General features: G+C 50.6%; 1 protein-coding gene across 1 annotated transcript; it reads right to left on the bottom strand.

The window, feature by feature from the left end:
• Positions 1 to 1,538: 1,538 nt before the first annotated feature.
• B4GALT1 (beta-1,4-galactosyltransferase 1) lies at positions 1,539 to 26,783 on the bottom strand. Its single transcript, XM_057396683.1, has 6 exons — positions 26,448 to 26,783; positions 12,858 to 13,093; positions 5,658 to 5,845; positions 4,187 to 4,309; positions 2,380 to 2,484; positions 1,539 to 1,804 (listed from the first exon to the last, which is right to left on the bottom strand). Exons 1-6 carry the CDS (start codon positions 26,710 to 26,712, stop codon positions 1,669 to 1,671), a joined length of 1,053 nt encoding a protein of 350 aa, XP_057252666.1. The 5' UTR covers positions 26,713 to 26,783; the 3' UTR covers positions 1,539 to 1,668.
• Positions 26,784 to 27,970: the final 1,187 nt, after the last annotated feature.

The raw sequence follows: 27,970 nt of genomic DNA, 5'->3' as shown, positions 1-27,970 counted from the left end.
CTGCAGCGCAGGGTTCAGCAAAACCTTCGGGTCTCAACAAAAATCCAATCAAAGCCACAAAAACAGAAAAAAAAGAAAAGGCAAAAAAAAAAAAAGGCAGCGCTGAAGATGATCCCCAATCCAACAATGAGTGTCCCTGATTTTAACAGCCTTCAGCACGGGCCAAGGAAGTGCAAATTGCTGTGGTCAGAGCTGCTGGCAGCATACTCGCCAGAAGGAATTCAGTTCTTGGTTCTGGCTGAGAGCTTTAAATCACTGAAACCGGCTCCCTGGGTGTCAGCGCTTGAGGCTTTCACACGGTCACGGGAAGGAAAAGCAGGGTATCTGACAAAAAACAGTATTTCAAGCGTGCGTGAGACTCAGAGCCTGAGAAAGTCAGAAAGGAGTTTCCTGGTAGAGGACACACATTGCAACAGGCTTAAGGCAAAGAAAGACCAATTGGATGTCAGCCCTGATGCAAGTATCTCAGCACCGCAGGAGGTTTTATGGACAAATACACAGAGCAAATATAATACATGTCTTATAATAATGACGCACATAAAGAACCTACTCATCTGAAGATAAAAGAGGCCTTGAATCATACCCTATTATGCTGCACCCTAGTTTAATCCGGTATTAAATATATTGCTTATGATATACAAATTACTTTTAAAAACTTTTAAAAGTTATTAAACTGTTACAACAACAAGAGTAATAAGTGAATTCAAGTTTTATGCATGACCTTGTAAGAAAAAAACCTCATTTTAGACAATGTTTAAATGGTAACCTTTTACCGCTGTTAACATGTGTCAGCAGATTTTAAGGCCAGAATTTCTTTGCACAATCCAATTAACCCATCTTTATTTCCAGGGGAAAAAAAACCAACCACCCTCCCCCACCCCTCCCCAAAAGACCTCAGGTGATGTTGTGGTGAGGCACAAACTCAGTGTGACATCCAGAAGCAAGGTTGTCTGAAGCCAGTGTTTTTTGCAGATGGCATCTGTGTAGCTCCTACCCTATGCGGAGAGCTCACTGGCAAACTCCGGTTCAAGTCATTCAAAGCCTCCTTTGAGGCTAAAAGAAATGGCATTCAGTGAATTCAGGTTGCTCAACACTTGCTCTGCACTCAGAGATGTTTGTTTTGGTCACTATAAGGGAAAAATATATGGTGATGTCCCCATTAAAAAACAAAAAAAAAAACCCGAACCAAATCTAATGCAAAGCGTAAACTTGAACAATTTTAGCAGCATTTTACAGTCCTTCATAAAATAAAACCAGGATTGAATTAAAAGGAATGTTTTCAACAACCTCATTTAAAATACCGAATGTCATGGGCAGTAATTGCTGATGCATCACAGTTGTAATCAGTACAATTTGGGTCCAGTAATTAGCTCAACATGGGGAGCACTGCAGCAAACAGATCAGATTCAACGTTTTCTGGCAAAGTAAGTATTTACAACTCCTATATACAGCTCCTGGACTTACAAAACAACGGAGAGCTAGAAAGTTGTGTAAAGTCAAGTTTGGAATTTAAAAAAAAAAAACAATAAAAGCACTTTGGCATGCCAAAAGAGGCCTTTTGTTGTTGTTGCTGTTCATTGCAACTGTTAGAAACCCAGCAGATATAAAGCATCAGAGAGGCCAGATGTCCTGGTCCACACAGGCAAGGTCTCTCTCCTGTCTGTGATGTTAGCTATTTGGTGAGCCAATATCCACTGTGATCCTTGTATACAGAGGGTACTTGTCAGTTCTTAAGACCTTGTAGGATAGGGTGTTTAAGCCGTCAGAGCTCATTGTCTCCCTTGTGTGAGCAATTCGGTCGAACCTGCAGAAGGTGGTGGGGAAAATCCAAACAAGGAAGGGGTGGGAGAAACAAAGAAAGAAAAAGACAAAAAACATTTAAACTACTGAATTCTGGACATTTCTATAGCCTCTCGGGCAGCATCTCTCGTGTTTTAAGTACAACCTGAATATTATTAGTACGGGTCCCATAAACTCCCAGATTTGGCCAGCCTGAGCAGTGTGCAAAGGCATCTCTAGGGGATAAAATTTTAGCCGGGAAAAAGCAGACAAGCTTTTAAATCACACAGGTCCTTTTCCAGCTCTGCAATGGAGCTCAGGTTTTATATGCCAAAGACAAGCTGGAAACAATTACTTGGAGAGTAATTTGCTGCATTTAAGGAAAAAAAAAAGAAGAAATATTGGGTAAAAGGTCTGTAGTAATGTAGTAAAGTGAGGAGAGCAAGGGGGCAGCTCACAGAAAGGTCAGCAAGGGAGCGGATGGCGGCAGGCTTTCCGTGATGAGGCTTTTTGCCTGGCAAAGGGGAAGCCAAGCAGCTGGAGCAACAAGGGTGGGAGGCACCTTTTGAACTGGCTATGGGACGGGACAGGGACACGCACCTCTCAGGGTTGGGTTCGTTCTTCCTATCCCGGGAATGCCGAATCATTCTGCACTTCCCAGTGACAGCATCTGGACGCGATATCCCCATACCTTTGAACACCAGCCTGTAAAAATCAAGCGTATTAACCACCTGTGACAAGCAACAGATGTGGGATGCTCTCCCACTTCTTCCATAAACCACCACGGGGGGTTGCATTTTTTTTCTAAGGATGTTGCTAGTCCTTTTGCAGGATTGCCAATGCTGAAAGACAGGGGAAAGACAGACCCTTTCCACACAGGCACATCATCATGAGGAAAAGAGATGTCCCCCTGCAAACACCAAGGAGCTCCTAATTCACTGCATGCTGACCTACACCATTTGTGGCCTTTGGCCACGTTAATCTTGTTCCAGGCTGAAGGCTGGAATGCGTATGGGAGGCACATAGTTTTTAACCTATCTGGAAAGGAGCCAGAAGAGCATTCATTTGGGATGTTAAAACTGCAGTGCTGGTGAAAACCGAAGTGAATGGTGGTGAAGGAGAATGAGGGGGAACACACGGTCAGAGCCACAGTGGTTCTAGCTGGGACCCACTGGGCAAGTGACAGCCTGCCTTTGTTTGCACGCTCTCCGCAAGGCACCTGCAGTTCATGCCCACCAATGCTAGAGAAGTACCTGGTTTCTTCACCCTGAGGGTGGGGAGGCACAGGCATAGGTTGCCCAGAGAAGCTGTGGCTGCCCCATCCCTGGCAGTGTTGAAGATCAGGCTGGATGGGTCTTGGAGCAATCTGGTGTAGTGGAAGGTGTCCCTGCCTGTGGCAGGGGGTTGAAACTGGGTGAGCTTTAAGGTCCCTTCCAACCCAAACCATTCTGTGATCCTTCATCTTTGTGTCTCTGTTTTCATTTCTACATAGCATCCTCTGCTGCTCAAAAATAGTGTCCCGAAAAGAGAGGATCACCACCCTCCTCTGAATGCCCTGCACCACTGAAAAGTTGTCTCTCGCTTGGTTTATCAAACAGAAGTGCTGAACCTCAGGAAGGTAAAAGCATTTTTAGGAAGACCCTTCTGGAACTCCAGAAAAGCTTGGAAAGCCCTGAGAAAAGACCATGCAGTGTTTTTTTCATTGAGAAACATGAAGACGGCTTCCCAAATCTGCTCCCTCAATGACTTCTCACTCCCAGTGACTGCCCTAGGGACTCACATCCATGAGGTAGCATGATGCCATGTCCACCTTCTGCCCTGGTCTTCAGGCAGGGGTGGTCCCAGCCTGCCCCATGCAAACACCTTCCTCCTCTCTTGCAGTTCTGAGCCTTGCCTGGTTTCCTTCCGGGCAGGAAGCAACAGCTCATGGTGTTCTTTAGAGCTGCTTACAGCCCAACAAACAAAGCTCTCCTGGGAACAAAGGGATCCGACACCAGGCTGCAGACCCAGGCAAGCCTTGGTCTGCACTGGGTGAAAGTCTTCTCCTTTCATCATGCCCCAAATCCCCTTTCTTCAGCCAGTGCTGAGAGACCCATAAGCATGCTGCTCCAACCTGTGCATTGGTGTGGATGCTTCCAAAGCTGTGTGGTGGATGCGTGACGTGTGTGTGGGGCAGGGGTGGGATGTCTGTCACCTGGACCCACCTTGGGAGCTGCAAAATGGGGTGCCAGCACCCAGCAGGAAGAGCATGCTTTCACTGAGCCACCTCTTTCCCTCACCCAGAGGGGAGGCTCCCCTGATTGGGGTGAAAAGACATCCTGCACCCCCTCATCCGGGTAAGAGCAGCAGGTCTGTGCTCATCCCCACACTGGAAGCACTCCAGGTGCCAAGGAGGGTATTTATTTACCTGTTATAAATGTCATCATCTTCGCCACCCCAGCCCCAGTAGTTGTTTGGGAACCCATTGATCTTTGTGAACTGCTCTTTGCTCAAGGCAGACACACCTCCGAAATACTGATTGTAAGGCAGCCTGAAAGCAGAGAGAAAAGGACATTAGAGGAGGAGAGGCGCTAGCCGAGAAGCAGCCTGCCCACCCAAACAGGGCTTGCCACAGCCCTTCACCCCAGCCTGCAAACAGCCAGCACCCACCACAACGCAGAAGGACCTGGTGGGCTCAGTCCCAAATACAGCTGGCAACTGGCAGTGGCCACAGCCTTTCACTTAGAAGTATGCTGTCCTCAAAGGACAGGCTGGTGAGAAGCACACTGCCTCACCAAAGGGCAGATGCATGCCCCAGCAGCAGCAAGGCATTGGAGGTGCCGCAGAACCTTCTCCTCCTGCGGCTCCTGGGGCTCCACAGTACTCCAAAGGAAAGCTCATAGCCCAAAAGTAAGCCATCAGTGTGACCTTGCACGCCCAAAGCCAGCTAGCTGCTGCTCAAAACAGGTGATAATTCACCAAGGGATTGGGGACTTACAAAACTCAGACCCACAGCATGAGGAGAGGGCCCACGCAGGGATCACCAGGACCTACTGCAGACCTTGCCTCTACTTCAACAAGCAGAGGAAACTCCCAGGGCCTGCATTTCTGCTCTAAGCTTCACCTAGCTGCAAGAAGAAACTGCAGCTGCTGTGGTGCTGGTGATTGTCCTGCTCTGAGCAGAGCTAGTAGGGTCTGGATTGGGGATGTGCAGGGGTCTTGCCAACACCATCTTTAGCACTACCGGACACCAGGGGGCCACGACTGGTTTTCACTTTATAGATGAGCTTCTGAACTCCCCACGGGTGATTTGGAGTAAGAAAACATAGAAAGGAAAAGACACATTTTTGTCTACAGCAGCTTGCGGAGTGCAAATGTATGCTGAAAGGCATTTCGTTTGTGCTGCTCTCAGACATTAGGGCAGTTCCCTCAGTGGCCCAATACTGAACAGCCAAAAATACTTCATTTTGCTCTTAAAATAGCATCTGATGCAGTCTTTTTAAAGCTGCACATAATTCTCGCTGCGTGAGTGTCTCACTTTTCAGACTGGGTGGAAACACTAGCTGTCTTCCAGCCTGAAACACAAGAAGGGATAGGCAGGCATCTGCAGAACTATGGGCTTGTAGTTTTCCCTTGCTCTGCATTTCACTTTCCAGAAGCTGTGAATGTTAATAAACCACTCAGCTGCATTTCCCCCTTTTCTCCCCTCCAGCTGATCTGACCCGATCCCATCCTGCTCGCAGCCACCCACTCCCTACAGGAACACCAAGCCAAGACAGGCTTTTGCAAGAGACATTTTCCCATGCTTTCACAGAGGGTGGGGATGTGTAACGCTGTGCCTGGCCTGCTAGCCTAACAGCAACATGAAGAATGAAAGACCCTTCCAAAAGGCATCTCACCGGAATCCGAATTTATCCATGGATACAGAGAGGTGCCGTGGCTGGCTGTAACATTTGTAGGTGTTCCTGTCATCCATTGGGATGAGGTCTACATCACTAAACACAAAGCAATCATAGTCATACTCTTTCAGAGCCTCTGCAAATCCTATATTCAGCAGTTTAGCACGGTTAAACTCTTCCTCTCCATCCTAAATTAAAACAAAACCAAGAAAAAAGCAGTTAAGTGACTTAAATTTAACAGCTGACATCAGCAGTTTCTTACCTGCTGCTGGACACGGGTGTCACTGCATGGGGTTGGTGTGCCTGTGATGGACTGAGCTTGAGCCTGAGCATCTCCCCCCACAGCATCCCACAGGACATCCACAGGGAGCCCCCCTGGAATGTTGCCCATAAGATAACAGCATCCAAGCCAGCTGTAAACCGCAGGGGCAGCTGCAACGGCCGAGGAAAGGCTGGACCTGGCTCAGCTCCTGTTTCTTGGTGAAAGGCTCCAAGAGGGCTGGTCTGATACTGAGCAGTTCCTCCATCCCACCCCACACACAGGCATTTCAAGAGTGAGTTTTGTGATAATTGGATTAAAGTTCAGTGATTTATGGACCGCTAGGGCAAGCAGCTGGGACTTCCCACAGCAGCTGAGAAAATCAAAGAGAAATGAGCCCCTCTGGAAGATGGAACCCTTGCTGCAGAGAGAAACCTCAGCAGTGCTATAGCTTACTGCCAGGGTAAAGACCATGGATCAAAACTCTTCTGTGCCCAGGATTTCAGCACCCTCCTCAGCTCTGCCACAACAGGGCTGCAGGACTGGCATGGCCTCGGCTGAGCAGCACATGCCTGACCTGATCTGCAAAGTACTGCATGGCACCAGGAGCTCCTGTTCCTGTGATGAGCCCTGTTGCAGCTGTGCACACATGAGAGCAGAATGCTGTGCAGGCCCTTGAAAGGGCATTGCTGTGACATACAACCATGTTTACTGACGGCAGGACGGTGTGACCTGCTTCCCGCAAGGACTACGACTTACACACCAACCACCACCATCTGCTGCGGTGCGCAGCCCTGGCTTTGCTGCTGCTCTGCCAGCCCGAGAACAGCACGACCCACCACCTGTCCCAGGGGCCGTGTAGGGAAAATGGAACCAGGAGGGCAGTCACCATGACAGGAAGGACTGAACAGAGCTGACACTGCAGCAGGGCACGTTTATACCCCAGAACAGGCACAGTTTACAAAGGGACCTGTGGAGCAGGGCAGGAAAATACCTGCTCTCCTCCCTAAGAAACAAGGTGCCTGTGGAGAATCAGCCTGGCCTCTCTCGGGCAGACACATTTCAAAAGCACACATGGCTTTGAATACAAGCACAGGCTTGCAAATTGCTCGAGTACTCTTGAGAAAACATCATACCCACAAACCCAAGAATACCAGTGGTTTGAGAGTAAGGGTTTTCAACCCAGGACTCAACTTTACAGCAGCAGCTTCAAACCCAAACCCTGTGCAGGGCATCAAAGCAGGCAGAAGGAAACTCACAGGACATCACTGAAAGAGGCTGAAGCTTTTTGCCAGCCTGGAAACCAAGACTGCCAAGTCCTTTCTCTTCTACCATATCCCATCTTTCCTCCTCCACATCCTCTGAGCAGTGCTGAGCCAAAGGACCCCCCCCCTCTCCTCCAACTGGGCAAGTCATCCCCACACCCTGTGGTACCCACACCAGCATGGAACATGAATCAAGGCAGGCAAAATACTGTGCCCAAGGAGCAGCAGCTTAAAACATCACCTCATCCCAGCTGCCTTTGCCTGGTTAATAAATAATCAATTTGGAAAGTGTTTAATCCAGACTGGTTAATGGACCTGCGGCTAGAGAGCCAAGGCAGGTTCTTGAAACAGCCACAAATACCTTTCAAATGAAGGTTTTAACATTTAACATTATCACCTGCCTCAGGCATAAATGATTTCACAGGGAGGAGCGAGCTTTCAGGGAGAGGACCTGCACAAATTCTCAGCATCCTCACCCAAAAACCCAAAAGGGTTCGCGCAGTTACTAAGGAAGTGGGAAGATGTTCACCCATCATGTGTAAGTAAGAGCAGTGAAAACTTGAGTGCAGTAAATGAGGGTGAGATGAGCAAAGAGGCTGGTGAGAGAGAGCAGCTGAGCCTGTGGGATCGGAGGGTTTTCTTTCCCCAGCAAAAGGGGCTGCCCAGCCTCAGCTGTCCCGTGCTCCTCAGGTCCCACGGCATCAAACCCAGCCCTGGCTCCATACTCAAAAGGGGCGCTTTTCCTGGTGCTGGTGCACAATGCAGTATGCTCACACCTCAAAGCACCTGCTTGAAGTGTCCTGAAGACAAGACTGTCTTCATTTCATACCCTTTGGCTGCTCTTTTCATAATGAAATTTCAAGGCAAAGGGTGCTTCACGCCAATATTATTACAGGCAGAGGCTCAATCACAATTAAACCATGCCTTCAGGTGGCCTCTGACTCCTCTAAGTGACAGGGATTAACAGTGCTATGAGGAGCTTTGATTTTAAACCTCTCCCTGAAAAAACCCAAAGGACAGTGCAGTGACAAGATCACAGGTACCTGGGACCCTCCTGTCCCATCAGAGCCCACACCAGGGCCCCTATGTGGAGATGGACCAGACACACAGCAAACAGTTCATGTGGGCACTGCCGCTCTCCTCCCAAATGGACACACAGGCTCACACTGTGGGATCCAAAAGGCTTGCGGGAGGGGAGGGGGGGGAAGGGGAGAGGAGGAAAAAAAAAAAATCACAACCAAATGAGAAAACTCCTTTCCAAGCCATTTTTTAGTAACTTTACAGTGAGCAGGTAGCTCATCCAGCAAGCCTTGCAATGCTAGTATTAGTGGTGACTTCTCTGATGCCAGGAGGCATGTTTTCTGTTGAGGTATGCAGGGCTCTACAGCATGTATTGGAGTGAAAGAAGACTGACAAGAGGTTTTGCTCTTCTGGATAAAGCTCTGTTTCTTTACCTAAGGCAGTGTGGAAGCACTGGCGTGCTTGCAGTACCCGAGATTCAGATCTCCCAAAACCCAGACACATGCTGTAGACTTCCATCTCTGACTGATCCACAGCTTTTTGAAAGAAAGCAAGTTGGGAAATCTCCTTTTTGTGCTGCTGTCCCTGCCAGGACAGCACAAGGCACAGTACTACTCCTTCAGCGAACAGATGAAGCACAGTTGAAGCAACCTCCAGTCCTTGCCTCTGCTTGGCAGCAATTCATCCCACAGAGGCTCCCTGTTATTTGTCACAAGGAAATTGATTAGTTTGGACTTGCTTAGACAGAGGAGCATCATCCTGAAGAGCCAGACAGTGCGCAAGGGACTGACTGCTGCTTTGACAGTGCAGCCAAGCTCTAAACATAGCATCCATGCTTACTTCCTAGGTTTTCAACCAGAAGAGATACAGTCCAAGAACACTTTTGCTGGTTTTCTCCCCTGACAATTTTTTCCCCATGTTATCTTGTCCTGAAACTCAGCCCATGTCTGAGTTCAGCGCTGGTACCCAGCACCAGTTTGTGGCTCCTGATTTCACTCTCCCTGTCTCACCCAATACATCCAAGTCCATCCCCATTCTGTGGTCCACAAGAGACTGGCTGAAGGGGGACAACCTCCTGCCTCAGTCCTACAGGATCTGACACTAACTCATTCTCACACCCAGAGACAATCAGCCCAAACAAAAGAACATGGAGGCTTTTTTACTTCCTATCCATTACCTTTGCTGACTCTGGTTTGCTCAGCCAGACCTTCCAAAGCGCCAGAAAAGTTTTGGAACTGTCATTCAAGCTAAAGCACCTGAAAATCAGCAAGAAGCCATCCATCCCAATTTTGTCTTGCCACCCAATTCCATATAGAAGGCAGCTCTGAGATTCCTCCTGCAGACTGCACAGCACTGCAGAGGACCCGTAGCTGCATCTCTCTCACTGGAATCCTGCGCTCTCCAGGTCTCAGGATGGTACTGGTGAGGATACATGTTTCTGGCCAGCTAGAAGAGAGCCAGCACCTCCAACAGGAGGCTGCTAGCTATGTCAGGGATCTGGCATGGCAACCTGATTCACGATGTCCCTGTTAAAGACCATGTTCCAGTGGTCCTGAGTAGCAGGTAGAAACAGATTTCCAGAGTCTTACAGAGACACGAGGAGATGCTTAGGAGAAAGGAGCTGCAGAGGAAATTCACCTCCCCCACCACTGAGAGGGTAAGAAGGAGCTGTGCACAATTCCCTCCTCTGCCCACATACCTGGGGGGTCCTGATACTTCCTGCAGAATAACATGGATCAGTATGATGGCCTAACCACTCTGCAGGCACATGTACACACACTCACACTCTGGAAAATCACTACTGAGGACACTGCAGGGGCCAGCAGAACACGACTGAACTGCACGGTTTTCAGGGAATTTGCTAACTCTCCCGAACTTCAGTCTGGCTGCAGAGCCATTTGCGGTACCACAGTCACCACTGCCTTCTCGTTCAGTGCAGTCAAGCTTGCATGGCAGCAAGTGGATGCTACAGAAAGCATGTACAGCTGCATGTCCACGTCTCTGGAAAATCCTACAACTGCTACTCCATGCGTCAGGCCTGGGTTTTGCTTGCGGTGAGTGAGGAGGGTGAAGCATAATATATACTTTTTCCACTGGCTCCTGTTACATTTACAAACATTATCCCCCTTACTTCAGCCAAGTCCTGCCCTGAGGCATTCGGGCATGCAAGAACAGCATGTTGGAGACAGGACAGACTTGTGACAGAAACACATTGCGCTGAAAGGAAGAAGTTTGACATTACCAGTGCAGCAGTAGCAGGGCTCAGCGCTCCTCTTTCTTTCTATGAGATGCAGAGCACAGAAGAGCACGTAGGCAGCGCGTAAGAACCAGATCACACAGTAAGTCTCCTTGCTTCAGTGATTGCTTTGATATAGACAGGATTAACAAGTAAAGGTAATATTTCCCCACTAAAAGGAAAAATATAAAAAAAAACAACAAAAACGAGGGCAGATGCAAAGGGAAAGACAGACAAGAAAAAGAGAAAAGCAATTGTCAAGACAGCAGAGAAATAAGACCATTTTCCTACTGTATTTTTGGCAGAATTAATACATTTTCTGCAACTCTCTACATTCAGTGTTCCACTCACCCTCGAGAGACACATCCAGTGGGTTTACTACCACTGATCACTCTGCCTCTTCCAGACATAACTTGTTAGGGGCATGCAGAAGGAGCATGTTTAATTTACAGATCAAGTAGTCTCACTTACTAACCTAGATCTGACTGCTTGATGTGTCCAGGGTGTATATAGCCTGTCTACTGCGTATCACTCTCTCTCATTCCCAACTTTGCTCAAAGAATGCATCTGAAAACAGCATTTGCTTCAGTAATTTTAGTGAGTGTTACTTTAGAGCACAGAGACAGCCCCACAGCCCTAGTGCTGGAGGACAGGACCAGAGAAGAGGAGGAGCCAGCAATGCAGGGCAACGCAAGCCAGCATGCAGCATTGCAGCAGCAGCAGGAACTCCAACCGGGCTTCAGACGACACTGCCTGCCTTTACAGGCACCAGCATAGCCCCATGGGACTGGGCCCCTTGCTTTCCTTATCCTTGAACATCACTCATGGGGAAATGCCTGCCCTGGCTGCTCTTTGCAGTAGAGACGGCTGCTCACTCACAAGCACTGTCCCCAGACCTGGTCCTCTGCAAAACCACTGCAGGACCACTGCTGGCAACACACCTTGCTTCCAAGCCACACTCAGGAAAGCGAGGCACACTGCCCTGCCACCATCACCCATCTGTACCCAGTGACTGGTGGGGACAATGGCTCAAGCAGCCCTGTGGCACCAGTACCTTGCACAGGCAAATGTTGCTGTGCAAGGAATGCAGCCTGAAGGATGAAGGGCTGGGGCTGGCCCTGCATTGCTGGTCTGCAGCAGCACCGGATGTTCTTTGTATTACACAGGAAGGGACACTTATAGGGCTTAGTTTTAGGGCACAGTGTGCTGCAGAAACACCTTGTGTCCTCAGCAGCACAGCCACAAGCACACCTGGCTGCAGACACCAGAGCAATTTGGCTGCTGTTCCTGGGAGCTATCACTAATTCCCCACAAATCACTTCTGCCCAGATCTCTGGCACCTGGAAATGAGCAAAGTGAGGGAAATAGTAGTTATGGAGTATTGGTTTCCTCTCTAGAAAAAGGTCTCCCCTTACTTTCAATTCTGTGAATTGGGTGACCACTTTCAGTATTCATGGTGTCTGATATGCACGAACACATCAGCTGGTCCACACATTTAAGGAGTTACATTGAAAGAATCATGTTATTTCACACCAGTTTCCACAGAGCTGAGAACACAGGATATAAATACATATCCAAAAGAGAAACTGTATTGTGAGATTGTTCAGCTGGCAGTCTCCTCCGGGGCCCTCAGAACTACATCTGCCCTTTCACACTGCAGCCCATGCAAATGCCTATACATTTTAGGCTTCTCTAGGTGTGGACAACACTCAATTATTTAACCACCATTACAGTATAAATTAAGACAGCTTATTTGGAATGAAACATGCCTTTTTCTTTCCTTAGACAGGTCTAAGGCCATCAGATATTGAGGAAAAAAAAGCAACAAACCAACAAAAAAGCCCCTTGTTTCTTTTGTGTTCTATTCACCTGAAGATCACTCACCTGACTCCACTGCCACAGCTTTTCTTTCTTCATCTTGACATTTTGTGTACTATTACTAACAAGAATAGAAGTTGCTCAAGAAAGTGAAATCCTACAGCTTTATGACACACCCAATGCCAGATTATGCATTAATGCTACCGTATCACCTTAAAAATCTCTGTATGCAACTCCTGCAGCAGTTGGGAAAAAGAACCATTTGGAAAGAGGTAGCAGATTGTTAGATTGGGTTGTGTCATTAGGGATTTTCTCCCTCCTCACCAGGTGGGCTCGTTAAGCAGAAGCTCTTTAGAGTGAATTGTGCCTGACCAGAAGAAAGGGCCTCAGATTTTCCATCAGAATCACTGAAGCAAAATTGCTCAAATTGCTCATGTTAATTTTCACTTTTCTTTTTTTCTTATTTATTTTCTAAAGCTACCTTACCCCTGCCTGCCACACCACTGCTGTTGAGGACAAAGAAACCACTCCTCTGTTTCACAGGGCACAGACACTATTAATCATAGCGGTATAAAGGCCTGACTATGCCTTGAGCATCTTACCTGGTTGATAACATACACTCCATAATCTAGTTGTTGCCTTTGGAGAATTGGGTGCAGGTAATAGAGCCAGTACTTCAGGTGCTCCTCTCGGTTCCTGAATGGTATGATTATTGCTACTTTCTGAAGTGCTATACAGTCCTTTGGAGCAAAACGACCTCCTGCTTTGACCTCTGGATTTAGTCTCGCCACCTCGTCCAGGTTCACAGGCTGGGAGAACTCCACACGTAGCGCACCAACTGGAAGAGAGGCACAGCACAAAGCAACTTAGCACACATGATCTGCTTCTCTGAGCACCCATCCTTTACACGTTTGTTTTCCTGGTTTGTTTTGTTCTTTAAACACAGAGGGCTGGATGCACACAACATCCCAGCAGTGCACGGAGATGCTGAAGCTTGGAGCAGCCATACAACAGAATTCAGAGCAAACCTGCAAGTGCTGTAGCCTACTCGTATCAGACCCCAACCAAGTCACTGACACCAACGGAGTCATAGAATAGGTAGGGTTGGAAGGAACCTTAAGATCATCCAGCTCCACCCCCCTGCCATGGGCAGGGACACATCACACTAGACCACGTCACCCAAGGCTCTGTCCAGCCTGGCCTTGAACACTGCCAGGGGTGGAGCATTTACCACTTCTTTGGGCAACCCATTCCAGTGCCTCACCACCCTCACAGTAAAGAACTTCTAACTTGTATCCAACTTGAAGTTCCCTTGTTTATGTTTGAACCCATTACCCCTTGTCCTATCATTACAATCCTATCTGCTTGGCAAAGCAGAAGCAGTGCTACCACTGGCATGTGTGCCACAAAACAAGCCTACAGAAGAGTGTTACCTCTGTGCTCTCACCCATCCTGCACAGCTCTGAGAGAAGAGCACTCCTCAAACAACCCTGCTCTCCTACCAACACAACTACTTACACCAAGGCTCAAACACATGCAAAGTGAACAAAACCCTTGTTCTTGTTTTTTCTTTCTCTCCTATTTTCCGTGTTCTGTAGGCATGCCTGTTATTTATTAGAAGCCCCACATTAGAACTGCTACAAAAAGCATATCCAGATTTGCATGGTGGTTGGCAATTCCTGCATATGGTTTCAACAGCGGCAGGTTTTGAAACTGCCAAAATAATCTATGCCAAAACTGGTGTGTAAAACCGGAAGCCCTCCTGGCACCACAGCTAGGACAGCAGCCACTGAGATAGCTGTTCAAAGCTGAACTCAGTGAGAAAGGGCAGCGACAGCCCCAGGCACTGATATGGCCAATGAGACCTACTCCGCAGGACTTTGGCTCACGTGCCTGCACGCACGTGCTCATTGCTTGCCAGGGCCTCTCTGCCACGTGGCTCTACAGCACTGGATCACAGACATTTTGTGCATGCCTCCTCTTTACATCCAAGCTGGCTTTTCTGTGGTATCTGCTTCCAGCAGCCCCAGCCCTGGTGAACAGGCTGGCTGCAAAAACCCAGTGAGCACGGTAGTGGTCTGCAGAAGGACCTCTCTTGCTGCCATGTCCTGCTCCCAGTAATGGTGAGCTAATAAACTGGGCTTTGCAGGCAAACCCTGTTCCCACTGAAGCCTCTGCAGGGGGCAGGGATGCTAAGGCCCCCGCACATAAAGCAGGTCTTCACCATAAACAGCAGGCTGAGGATCACTCCTTAGAGATTTGGCTGGTGTACCCTCTGCCTCTACTCCACATGGGTGTGAACACATATGTGTGTGCATGCACTCACTGGCACATGTGCCTTAGAGCTCCCATCTCTTCTTTGCATTTGCTGAAGAGATGCCCAATGCACCTCTGAGGACACACACATGTACATGTCTCCGTGTGTGTGTGTCACAGTGCCCTCACAGAGCCCTGTGAGAAAAGACACAAGTGACTTTTAGAGCTCTGAAAGACAGTGGCAGTACCAATCAACTTTGTGCATACCCCAGGATGTGACTGCACTAAAGGCAGAAACAATGCTCCAGGTGTACAGCTTACTCGCTGCTTACAGATCTAGAAGCTGCTTTAGCTCAGTTGTGCTGCTCCACAAAATGTGTGCTTCCTCAAGGCTGAAGATGGCAAGAAGGAAACCAGCCAAACAGGCAGAGGTGCTTGGTGTATCCCCAGAGGCAGCAGGGATGCTTTGCTGCCAGCACAATGGAGGTAAGACCTTGTATGACCTGGCATCACAGGCAGGATGCAAAGGGATCTCCTGATCTCAGGTTAAACGGGTAAGCCTGCATGTTCCTCTTGCACAAGGAGAAAGAAGGCAGTGATTTCTCAGGCTCCAGCACTGGGATCAATCTGTCCATACCCTCAGCACCCTCATGGTTCCCAGCTTTACCCTAGTGTGCCTGCTCAGCTCCCCACCCTCTCTGCCCCACGGGTCCTGCAGACGTCTGCCGCAGCTAGGGCCAAAGCCTCCCCGATCGAGAGAGCAGCTTGCAGGGAGAGCCTGGAGGGCGCTCTGCAGTGGGAGGAAGAGGCAAGAATGGGAGGAACCAGCACAGGAAGGAACATGCAGTGGCATGAGCAGGCATGGGGCACAGCTTCCCCATGCAGTAGGAAAGGCAGGGGGCAGGCACCGGAGCAGCACAGTAGGAGCTGGGAGAGTGCATCTGTTCCTCTGAATGTGGGTACCTCTTCCCTGCAGTGAGTGCTCCCTCAGAGCTGCCTCTGGCCCCAGCACACATCCATGCCTGCTTCCCCCTGCCCATCCCTCTGCCCCTCAGTGCTACCTTCAGTAGGAGACTGGCACAGCCAGCATGATGCCTATAGCAAAGGGTGTCGCAGTGGGCATGGTTCACTTAACCATGGTCATAGCCAGCAAATGGGATTATGCCGGGCATCTGTGCTCAGGGATGCTATTTCCCTGCCTTGTTCATGCCCTGCTGCCAGCAGCAGGACCGACACAGCCGGACACTGCAGGAAGCAGAAGGGCGGAAGCAGCACATCCTTTCACAGGGCCCTGCCAGCACCACCCGCTCCCAGGCGCAGGGCGGCTGCTGTCCCAGGGAGCAAGCCCCTTCCTGCCGCAGAGAGATGAGCTCTCTGCTCCCAGCAAACTGCAAGCCCCATCACGCCAGAGGATGCTTTCTGGTTTAACGAACAAAGGCTCCGTTAATGTCTCACACTCACTCGCACATCACAAAAGTTTGCCATTTAGGAAAATTTAGAGGGGAAATCTCCTACTGGTGGTTTGTGAGCTCCAGCTGGGCAAGGCTAGCCACAGGCTATCCAGGACACTCCAAGCCAGGCTTTTTGCAGGCTGGCACTCACCAGCCCCTCAGGGCTAAACATGGACAACTAACCCTGCCAGTGGTTGCTCTTGTTTGCCTTCAGGAGGCTGGAAGGTCAGCAAGGAAGAGATGGGAGAGGAAAACACATTCATGATAAAAAACAGGTGAGGAAGACAGATATTTAGCAGTTTCAGGGTCCTGACAGACACTGCTGAGAGACGATCTGTGCTGCTCTGACCTCCAGTTAATCAGATCAGTTTAAAGGCAACACACCCTCTTACAAATGCGGCCCCGAGGGATGCAGCCTACATGAAGGTCAGTGAGAAGACCCCAGGCACTGGCATTGTACATGTACAGGAAGGCAGCCGCTTTGGATTCAAATCACCCGGTTAATACACTCACTGGCATCAGTAAGAATACAAAAAACGTGAAAAACCTGAATAGGCTGTTTTCAAATACAGAATGACTAAAACAAGCTAGACCTGGTAAAGCAATGTGACTGACAAAAAGCACCATACTACCCGCTGCACATCAGTGGTTCCAGTTCACTTCCCATGCAGGACAAGGCTGAAGCTTAATCTGCAAACATGGGCTTTCCAGCTGGCGATCAGAATCATGGTTCCAGTTGCTAATTTTAAATAACTTTTACTGAAATTTGACTTCCTGGATAGCAAGAAGCCCCAAGACTGTTGTCTCACAAGGGTGCCAACTCAGGACATGGTCTGCTGATGCCATGAAAGCATGTGAAGTTTGCTGCGAGTGCTGTCCCACTGGCCAAAACTCTATCCCTATCTGTTTTTACTAGGTAAAATTTTCAGCCCAATTCGCTCCATTTCAATCTTTTCTGCTCCTGGTCAAGGTGACTGCCTGACATAGGAGTCACTGTATATTAAGCCCCTTGCTAAAAACAGGCAGGCATGACAGAGCTATGCGGACTTCTAACTCTGGTCACCCATATGGCCTAGGATTTGTAGGCAGACACTCTTTGGGTTCAGAGTTACAGAGTTTATAGAACCATAGAATAGTTAGGGTTGGAAAGGACCTTAAGGTCATCTAGTTCCAACCCCCTGCCATGGGCAGGGATGCCTCACACTAGACCATGTTGCCTAAGGCTTTGAACACTGCCAGGGATGGAGCATTTACCACTTCTTTGGGCAACCTGTTCCAGTGTCTCACCACCCTCACAGTAAAGAATTTCTTCTTTATATCTAACCTGAACTTCCCCTGTTTAGGTTTGAAACCATTGCCCCTTGTACTGTCACTGCAGTCCCTGATGAAGAATCCATCTCCGGCATCCTTGTAAGCCCCTGTCATAGTTTAAGCCCAGCCGGTAACTCAGAACCACACAGCCGCTCGCTCACTCCCCCCCTCTTCTTCCTTCCCCTGCTCCCAGAGGGATGGGGAGGAGAATGATAAGAATGTAACTCCTACGGGTTGAGATAAGAACAGTCCAGTAACTAAGGTATAACGCAAATCACTTCTGCTACCACCAATATAATAATGATAAGGGAAATAACAAGGAAAGAGAATACAACCTCTCACCACCCGCCGACCAATACCCAGCCCGACCCAAGCAGTGATCTAGCCCTCCGGGTAACTGCCCCCAGTTTATATACTGGGCATGATATGCTGTGGTATGGAATACCTCTTTGGTCACTTTGGGTCAGGTGTCCTGTCTCTGCTTCCTCCCGGCTTCCCCTCCTCCCTGGCAGAGCATGAGACTCAGAAAGTCCTTGGTGAGACTTAACATTACTGAGCAACAACTAAAAACATCGGTGTTATCAGCGCTGTTCTCATGCTGAAAGTCAAAAACACAGCACTGCACCAGCTACTAAGAAGGAGAAAAATGACTACTACTGCTGAACCCAGGACAGCCCCCTTCAGATACTGGAAGGCTGCTATGAGGTCTCCAAGCAGCCTTCTCTTCTCCCAACTTTCTCAGACCATTTTCACACAGGAGGTGCTCCAGCCCTGTGATCATCCTTGTGACCTCCTCTGGAGTCCCAACAGCAGGTCTGAAAGCCTCCACTGTATATTTTTAGCAAAAGAAAACCTCGAAAACAGGAGTAAGCAGCTGCTGGAAGCTGGCAAAAGCATGCACCCAAAGCAAACACTTCAGAGACTGTGAAAGGAGGATTTACAGCTGGCAGTGGTAGGGTAATAGGAAAGGCGCACACAAAAGTAAGCCAGCCTCCTCCTTCCCCCTATCTCTGACACTCAGAAGTGTTCCTGCTCTAAGGGAAGGTGCACAGGAAAAGTACTGTGCAGGCTCAGATGCCGGGGCAGCTGTCATGGTGTACACAAACAGGAAGCAGCTTCTCACATGAAGCAAAAGGTGAGGCTTGCGAAACACCAGAGGTGGCACAACACTCAAGCTGCAGGAACTAGCCCCACAGCCCTGGTGATCCTCCCATCCCCTACTTCCCAGCAGCCACACGTGCCACAACAGATAATCCTCCTGCTGCATGAGGCTGTCAGCATGCATCCTCACTGGCGTGCATCCCCCTAACCCAAACAAGAGGAACTTGCACCAACAGCGAGAATCTGCTTGGCTGGATGCTAGAACAAATTTAGAAGCTGCTCCAGTCTCCCTGGACCACAGATACTAGAAGAGACCGGAAAACTCAAGAAGCGATGCCCAGAATTATACCCTTGCATCACAAGGTGGGCAGCATCGCGTTCCATCCAAGGTGGTAGCAGGTAATACAAGGTGGGGCAGCAGCTATGAAGGGCAGCCCAGAGGGGTTCAGGTGGGATGGGGTGGAGAAGAACCCCTTCCCCAGGAGGGCAGTGCAGCCCCATCAGAAGGAGATGTGACGGAGAGCAGCTGGGCTCATGGGTCGGTTTACAGAGGTACCCATCAGAGCAAACCGCCCTCCCAAGCACTCCTCTGGGAAAAGTGGCACAATTCACCTGCATGCCTTAAGCCAGGTGCAAACCTCAGGTATTTAATTTGATGAGAATGAAAGCAAAAGCATGCAGCACAGAGGTTGGACAGAATGCCTCTCCAAACAGCGCAGAGAACCCTGGCTGAGTGCTCTCCAGCTGCTGAGCCAGGTGCACACCCGCACTGCTGGGCTCAGACAAAACTCATGAGAAAAGAAAGCTGGAAAAAAGAGAAGCAAAACTTTCAGGAAGGAAAAAACCCCAACCCAAACCTATCTCTGCAGGGGCCCAGCAGAAAAGGGAACGGCTGGGAAAAACAAACCCCGCTCCACCCCAGACAATGCAGGGGCACGTCTCCCCACCCCAGGCTGTGGAGCAGGGGTCCTTCAGACCCACGCAGCACTCCAGGGCAGGCAGGTACCTGCATCCCACAGCTCAGCAAAGCAAGCATTTCCCATTAAAATCAGCTCGACTTCAGAGCCATGCCAGCGCCTATGCAGACAGGACCAGCCAGGCTTGAAAAAGGGGTACAGCCCCATGGTGGAGGATGGGACTGGTTCCCTAAGCAGCCCGTCCTGGCGTGCGAACCACTGTATGACACGGTCCAGTGTGAGGCGCCCCTGCCCATGGCAGGGGGTTGGAACTATATGATCTTAAGGTCCTTTCCAGCCCTAACCCTCCTGTGCTTCTATGAAAACACCTCTGCCTCCTTGCAGATTGGATGGCAGCTGCTGCCCCTTGCTGCCTGCACATGTCACTCCCCCATGAGTGTTCTTAAAGGAAAATAATCCTTAGGTCTGGCTAGAAATATCTCAATGAGGAAACAAAGCCTCCCAAGGACGAGGATACCTTTTCTTTTGCTGGTCTACACAGGCAAAGTTGCACCCCATTACAGATGTCAGGCCAGTGCAAGGCTTGAGCCTTGTAGTTTGTTGATACACCAGTGCAGGGCCTGTCTTAGGCAGGTTCACACTGTGTCATCTTTGACTGTGGGAAACAGGCTGAAAAACCCTCGAGGGTGCATCACATACACTGGCAGCACTGGGTCTGCATGATGTCAGGTTTGTATGATTAACTGAGCACTTACAGACAGAGACAAACACAGCTTAATCCAACTCCACTGCCTATTCCAACACAAGGTCTCACACCATCAGGACATGGTGTCTTTCAAGAGAAAAGGAAAAAGTTTGCTGTTTCCATGAGAAGGTACTGTTGGGAGAGAACCACAGTCCTCATTGGTGGCTGAAATCCAGCACACGCTCACGGGGGCAGCTTTGAACTGTCTCCCTTTGAGCCGGGCAATCTGCATGCGATTAGCCCTTCTCACTGCCTCTTCGAAATTAAATTCCAGGCCCTCAAACAGCAAACTCAAAACAAATAAACACAGGGGCCTGGATCAGAAAAAGGCTGAGCTGCCCCCCACCAGGAACCCCCACCCTGCCGTGGGGCAGGATGGGAAGACAGGAGCAATCCCAGGATGAGTGGCATCCCAGGAACACAGCTCTGCCAGGGCAGCCTCAACAAACAAGGCAGCCCCCAGCTCTCCTGCCCCATCCCATCCCACGCGATTAGCAGTGCCTGCACCCAGATCCCAGTGCTGTCCTGGGTGGGGTGGAGGTGTGTCTGTCTGCATAAAATCATGCCAGGGCTGGCACACCCCTAAAAGCATGGGGTGCTGCCAGCAAGCAGCAGGGAGGTGAGCACAGAAGCAGGGCATTGCATGCCTGGGGCAATGCTGCCCAAATCCCACTGCCCCAGCACACAGGGAAACTCACTCCATAAAGCCTTTGTAGGGATGTTTCCAGCTTCAGCAAGATGTGCTTGCAGGCAAGTGCTCTCAAAGCAAGTCCTACATGGGGAGGTGGCAAAGCAGCCCACTTTCAAGCAAACATCTGCAGCGGCTTCAGGACTGCCCTGAGCAGTAGCAGCTCAGCTGCAGCTGAGAGGCAGCTGGAAAGGCTGTTTGCCATTCCCTGGTGCCACCAGCAGCCACTGCTTACCTGCCTGGAGGTGCTAATCCATGCCTGGCTCACCAAGCACTTTTTGCAGGCAAGGGGCTCTGGGCACTGATTCGTACAGTAGAAAATGCTGTTGCAGGGGCAACGGGCTGACCTGTGTGCTGTCTCCACAGGCCAGAGAGACAGGGCTCAGTGAGCTGACACTGCTCCTCTATCCACATCCCAGAAAACCCACATCTTTGGCACCACCACTGCAGCACTGCTGTAGGCTGGCTCACTGTGTCCACAAACCCCTCCTGCTCTATGGAGAAGAGTGTGCAGGAGGGAGTGGAGCAGTGGCTGCAGGATGCTGCCAGGAGAGGAGGAGGGTGAGCAGTGGAGCACAGCACCTTCCTCAGGCTGCCTCTGAGGCCACCATACCCAGAGCACCCTCAGCACGCTATCCTTTGGGGTGCAGGGGGGCCTTAACACAGTGACAATGTCCTTCATCTGCTGAGTGAAGTCACACGAAGGAGCTCCACACCAGAGGAGGAAAATTGAGAACCGAACTGAATTCTGCATCCCAGTGCAGTTTGGGAAGCTGCGAATGCCTGTCTCCTTCCAAACACAAACTTGGCCCAATTTCCAAGGAAACTAGCTGTTGCTTCAGATCAACGCTGGCAGAGGAACGAGCACATTATAAAACTCTACTTGCATAAGATGGGAAACTTTCCTTCCCAGCACATTCCATCTGTGGTGCTGTATCCCTGAAACAGCTGCGCTCCAGGCAGGCACAGTACCTTTCCGTTTGCAAGGCCGATGAATAGTCCTTGACCTCCACTTTGACCAGCTAAGAGGATGCTAGGGGTGCTCTCACCACAGAAGCTGCTGCCAGAGAAAGACTGCGCTTCGGAGGTGTGAGTGCTCCCAACCGCACGGGTAGCTGCGGAGCTGTCAGCAGTGTTACCAGGATGGCACATCTGTTCCCTGCCAAACAGCTTAAACATACCCTTTGGAGGAGTTTAACAGTTTCTCAACCCCTCTTTTGAGGCCAAGAAAGCCTAAACTTGAGCAAACTAGTCCACATGTGAGCTCCCCCTCCCCTCAGCCCACTCCATGCTCTCCTTTCTGAGTTTCTGTTTTACTTTTTCAACACAAGGCAGTGGAGGGACACTGCACAAACCCCAGTTTGCAGCCACCAAAGTAAAGCCTGCAGCATCCGGCCTGGGTGGGTAGGGGTGGTGGGAAGAGGCAGAGACAGCAGCTGTACTGGAAAGGTTCAAAATAACAAGCAAAAAAAGGCACCTCAGACAATAGCAGGCTCAAGTAAGAGGAGGGCAAGATGCTGCGTGTAAAGCAAATGCCTTCTACACCACTTGGTATCATAAGTGGCTTCACAGATTCAGAAGCCTGCAGTTTCTGGGGCAGAATCCATCCTCCCCAGCAAGACAAGAGCCCATGACTGCAGGTGGGCAATGTGACAGGAACCAGACCCCAGGCATGCCAAACCTAACAACCCCCTCTGGCACAGCCACCACCTCCTTAAAAACTAGCATTCCTAGCACCTCTTGAGTTTTCACTCTCTGGCCCCAAATTATGCTCTGCTAGGATTCTGCCAGTGCTAAAGCATCCTCCACTCCTGCACATGCAATGTCCACGTATACAGAGGCCTTAATCTAGATTATCTGTGAATTTGCTGGTGTCTCAGGCAGCATACCACCTCTAAAAACTTCTGCAATACAGGCACTCAGCATCACCACAAGTCTCCTTCAAACCTCAAAGCATCAGAATACCCTCATCACTTCAGTATCTACAAGTTAGAGTGACTGCACACACTGACTACACAGGCACCAGAAGCAGTGCATGGAAGACAAAGCCCATGCCATAGGTCCTCCAACCAAACGACAGCTGCTCACCCAGAAGCTGGTCAAAGGAGCTTGTTCCTCGATTCTTATTTCAGTGTTAAACATGAATTGCCAACAGTGGGAAGCATCAGTTTCTACCCAGAACTCTGACATTTCAAAGAAGCAGTTGTTTTTCCTGCATGCCCAAGATCCCTGAAGAGAAGGCCTTGGGAGTGTTGGCTGATGAGAAGCTCAACATGAGCCAGCTTCAGTGTGCGCTCACAGTCCAGAAAGCCAACTGTATCCTGGGCTGCATCAAAAGGAGCACGACCAGCAGGCTGAAGGAGGTGATCCTGACCCTTTGCCCTTGTGATGCCCCGCCTACAGTCCTGCATCCAGCTCTGGAGACAACTACACAAGAGGGATGTGAACCTGTTGGAGTGAGACCAGAGGAAGCCACGATCAAAGGGCCAAAGCACCTCTGCTATGAAGACACACTGAGAGAGCCAGGCTTGTTCAGCCTGGAGAAGGCTCCAGAGACCTTAGAGCAGCTTCTAGTGCCTAAGGGGGGCTGAAACTGAAATCTGGGGCTGAAAAGCTATTGAGCCAGACACCTAACAGCAACATGTCTAAGGCACTTGGGTTGTCTCAGCCATGAGATGCTCACGGAGTTGAGGATGTGAACAGAGCTCTTCAGCCTGCTACCCCGTACCAGCCACGACTGGTATCTGAACGAGGGTCAAAAATGGCTAGGAGACAGCTGTCTTCTAAAATAACCTTCATAAGCAACACGTGCTTTTGACCAAGCAGGACTTGAAAATGACATCCCTGAAATCCCTTACACAGGTGAGCTTTTCTGGAGAGGGATCTTGCTACCAATGAACCTGTCTCTTCCCATGTTCCCTCCTAAAATCAGCAGGCACATAAACTATGCCATCTGCTAGAATAGGCAGAAGAAAAGCATTTGACTGTTTTGAAAGCGTTCAGGCCAACATACATCCTGCTTCTACAGAGCAACTTTAAAATTTCTTAAAACCCAAACAAACAAGCACTACTTTTCTACAGCTCCTAAAGAATACAACAGTGTGGTGAACGGACATGTACAGAATATGTTTGGATTCACTTGGTTTTGGGCTTCTTGAAGGCTGCAATTTCACCGCAGCAAGCATGCTCTGCTTCTCAGTACAGCATTTAAAATACTCATTGACACACAGCTCTGAACTTGAGACTAAATCCACAATCCTTATATTAACTTGTATAAGAGAATTTCACAGCTGTTAAGGACTTTTAATTCAAACTTGAATTATAGTATTATTTACCCAGCCCTGATTTATGCTTAACAAATAAAGGCAAGTGAGCCATAAAAGCGTTTTAAATTTGGCAGCTCCTTGTAGAGATTAAACCTCATTCAGCTAATGTGTTTGTTGCTGTGCCAGAAAGCAGGGATTGTAAACTACTCCTCTAAACATCGCTAGGAAGAAAACTGTGTGACTCTGAAATGAGTACCTGGCTATGTGACCTTTCAAAAAGCCCGAGCAGCTCAGTCACACGTATCCTGTGTGATTCATCACATGCTCCCCAACGACGGGGGAGGGAGAGGGCAGAAAATAATAAAAACTAGGGTGAGGTGCATTTGTAATTTAGGTTTATGCTGAGGGCACAGGTCAGTTGGAGCTACCTGCTCTCATCAGAGCACTTCTCCATGGCTTTGGGAAGGTGGGCATTACAAGAAGGGACTGGCTGGCTACTGCTTGTTACGTTCATACCAATAAGGAGCATTGTGCACAAAAATAAGAGGGTTTTCTTTTAATTCTGGGTGGGTGAATTAAGTGGCAGAAATGCCTGTGGAGTGTACACCTTTCCATCCCCACACTGGCCGTGGAGATACAGGAGATGCTGATCAGGGCAGACTCATCTGAGGCCTGATTGCATTGCTTTACAAATATCGTTTGCTAACAAAACCTGAAATGAGCAGGGGAAAAAAACAAATACCCATCAGGTCTCTCACCTACACACTGGCTTCAAGGTTCTCACCTACATGCTGGCTACAAACCTTGAAGCCGTGATGATGCTGGCCTCCAACTAACTGCACCCCCGCAAGTACTGAAGGTAACAAGGCTAGAAACTGTCTGCCTACTATGTTGTTCTACGTGGCTCTGAAGCTCTCTGAACATCTGTAACCACTTCCAATAGCCCCATCTGGCCCTTGGCAGATTCAGCAAATCCCATTGAAGATGTTACAATGACAATGTAAAGTACTTTAACGGATCCTTTAGCCAGTAACTCTGATAAATGCTTTCAATCTTGAGGACACTAAGAGCATTTCTCTGAATTCCAGGCATTTAAAAAGCACATGACTCCCTCTTGAGAGGATCAGAGTAAGTGGAAACCATTTAAAGCAAAGCCATATTCATAAAGGACTCCCACATCCACTTCATGAGGACAGGCTTGAAAAGCCACTTTCAACTTAAAGTGATCCAGGGGAAAAAAAGTGAAAGATACTAATAAAAAATAACAACAAAAAAACATAGCACAGTTCCTTTTAGTGACCTCAAAACCACCTTCCTAAATAACAAGCCAATCATTTGTTATGCAGATCCATAAACAGCTGACCAGTGAGCATCCAGAGCATCTATGAATTTCTGTGCTGGGTTTATAAACTGAAAACCACAGCTAGCTTCTTGAAAGTCTCTTCCACTCGCTGTGATCTCTGGTAACAAAGGTGCCTGTGCTAACGTGGCACACTGATGAAGAGGGAGATGATCCCCAGGCTGCAGGGCCCAATTAGCCTGTGGCCGGCTCATTATCCACTGGGATGGCTCAGGCTGTGGTAGTGAACTCTGCCACAGGAGGATCTATTCAAGAGCAGCAGCTCCAAATGTGAGGTTGGGCGAGAGCGTTGTAAGGGTAGGGAAAAAGCCGAAACCCACCTCTCCTCCACCGCTGCCTCCTGACAAAGGCAGTGGATCCAACCAGATACAGGTGCTCAGTGTAGAAACGGAGACCACCAGCTGGCTGCAGACCTGCGAACCTCCTGCCAGCACCCAGGCTGTCCTGGGGGAAGACCAGCTCCAGTGCAGATAAAACACAGGCCAGGCTGCCACGTATCAGGATACTGCATCACAGCACCAAATACGTGGGAAGCGCCGCTGGGATGCCTAACAACTGTATTCATGACCCTGCCTCACAGCGCTTTGTAAATCCGTGCTGCTCACCGAGCAGGTCCGCGCACACAAAAGACTGCGGGAACCTACACAGCGCCAGCAGCCCGTCTGATCCTTCCTGTGAAATTGCGCAAGAGCAGTATTTTGGGTAGAGTTCCCAGAGGAAATTACCCAACCGCTCCGGCAACCAGAAACCCAGCCGGACGGGGAGGGCGCGCTCCCCGAAAGCGCCGCGGCTTCGCTCTTCTCTGACTCCCTGCGCGAGCATCCCCCCCTACACCGGCTCCCCCGGGATTCTCCCACAATCCCCCTCCGGCCAGCGGCACGCGTGGACATCCACGCCGCTGTCACCCCGCGCCCAGCAGGGACACCGGCGCACGACGCACGGCGGCGGGACCCGGCGGCGGATGCTGCCGTCGGGGCGCGGACTCGCGGCACTCCCCCCCGCCCAGTGTTCCCCGCGGAGCGGACGGCGCCGGGCACCCGTCGGGCGGCAGGAGGAGGTGAAGCGGGGGCCCCAAACTCATACAGGACGGCACTCACCGAGCAGCGGGGAGGGCTCGGGGCAAGGGCCCGTCGGCGACGAGGCGGGCGGGGACCCTGCGGTGGGTGGCGGCGGGTGGGAGAACGGCAGCGAGAGGTTGGCGGGTGGAGGGCGGCGCGGTGGCGGCTCGGGGCTGCCCGGCGGCCCCAGGGCGCTGCCCGCCAGGTAGTAGAGCAGCGTGGCCGAGAGGTGGAGGGCGCAGAAGGCGACGAGGAGGCGGCAGGCCCGCTGCAGCGAGGTGCCGGGCAACGACGGCTCCTTCATGCCGCTGCGCTGGCGGGGTGCACCGCCCACCCCGCGCCGCGCCGACGACGGGACACAGGGACGGGGCGGGGACCGCGGCGGCTCCGCCCGCCAGGGGCGGCCCCAAGCCCCGCGGCCCGCCCGCAGCCGCCCGCCTCAGGGAGAGCGCCGGCATCCCCCTCGCAGCCCCCCAGTACCCTCCCAGCATCCCCCTTCCGGCATCCCCCACGCACCTCCCTCCGGGATCCCCGACCGCATCTCCCCGCGAATCCCCTCCCCGGCTTCTCCCACTGCATCCCTCACCTCATTCCCCCCCCCAGGCATATCCCACCGCATCTTCCCCTTCATACCCCACAGCATCCCCCCACCTCCCCCGGCATAGCCCCCTGCATTCCCCACCGCATTCCGCCCCGGCCTCTCCCCACCGGTGGTATCCTCTCCTGGCATCTCCCAGCCCGGCATCTCTCCCTCCGGCAATCTCCCCGCCTCGGCATCCGCCTCCCGACATCTCCCCTCCCGGCATCTCGTCCCCGGCATCCCCCTCCCCCGACATTCTCACCTCGGCATTCCCTTCCTCGGCAGCCCCGCCTCGGCATCCCCGTCGCAGTCCCCTCGCCTGACCCTGCCAGCGCTGGTCCTTGGGAGCTCACCGCTCCCTTCTAGCTGGCTCTCCAGCGTGGTTCCCGGTAATACCGCGTGGTAACGGTGGCTGCAGGTTCGTGCAGGTCCCTAGCAGCATGGAAAACCGCTGGGCTATAGCAGAAGGCGCTAAGAGGTCCCTGGGAGCTGCTGCGAGATAGCGCAGGCTGTCTTTGGTCTCCTGCCTCTTGGAGGGTTGCAGGTAGACTTCACTAGGCACAGCTAAGTGTAAACTGTAGTTTCCTGTCAGCTCAGTGGAGCTTGTTTCAATGTGTTTTCTGCCAAATGAAAAAGGCCAGGACCACCTTCTTGTTGAATAAATCACAGGACCCCAGCAGTGCCAGCGGCAGGGCTTTCTGCAGGTCTCCTGCCAAACATCCTGCTTGGAGCAAGACTATTGCCAGCAGCAGATAAAACCAGCTGCGTTTTATCCCTCTGAGCCTTGAATGCTGTCCAGCATGGGGATCTCCACCTCTCTGGTGCCCTGTCCCAGAGCTGCCCCACATTCCTAAGGCAGGAGTTTCCTTGTGTCCTTCATCAAGTCACTAGAAGAGCCTGGGCAAGCAGGTCTGCGCACCATCCAGCATCCCTCAAAGTTATATGTGTCTCTTACGAGTGGCAAGCTCACCAGCATGGAAAG

This window comes from Pezoporus wallicus, unplaced genomic scaffold, assembly GCF_028554395.1.
Source record: "Pezoporus wallicus isolate ANWC-B61680 ecotype Strahan unplaced genomic scaffold, APGP_CSIRO_Pwel_v1 contig_14356, whole genome shotgun sequence".
Lineage (NCBI taxonomy): Eukaryota > Metazoa > Chordata > Aves > Psittaciformes > Psittacidae > Pezoporus > Pezoporus wallicus.
This window is presented reverse-complemented; position numbering and strand designations above follow the sequence as displayed.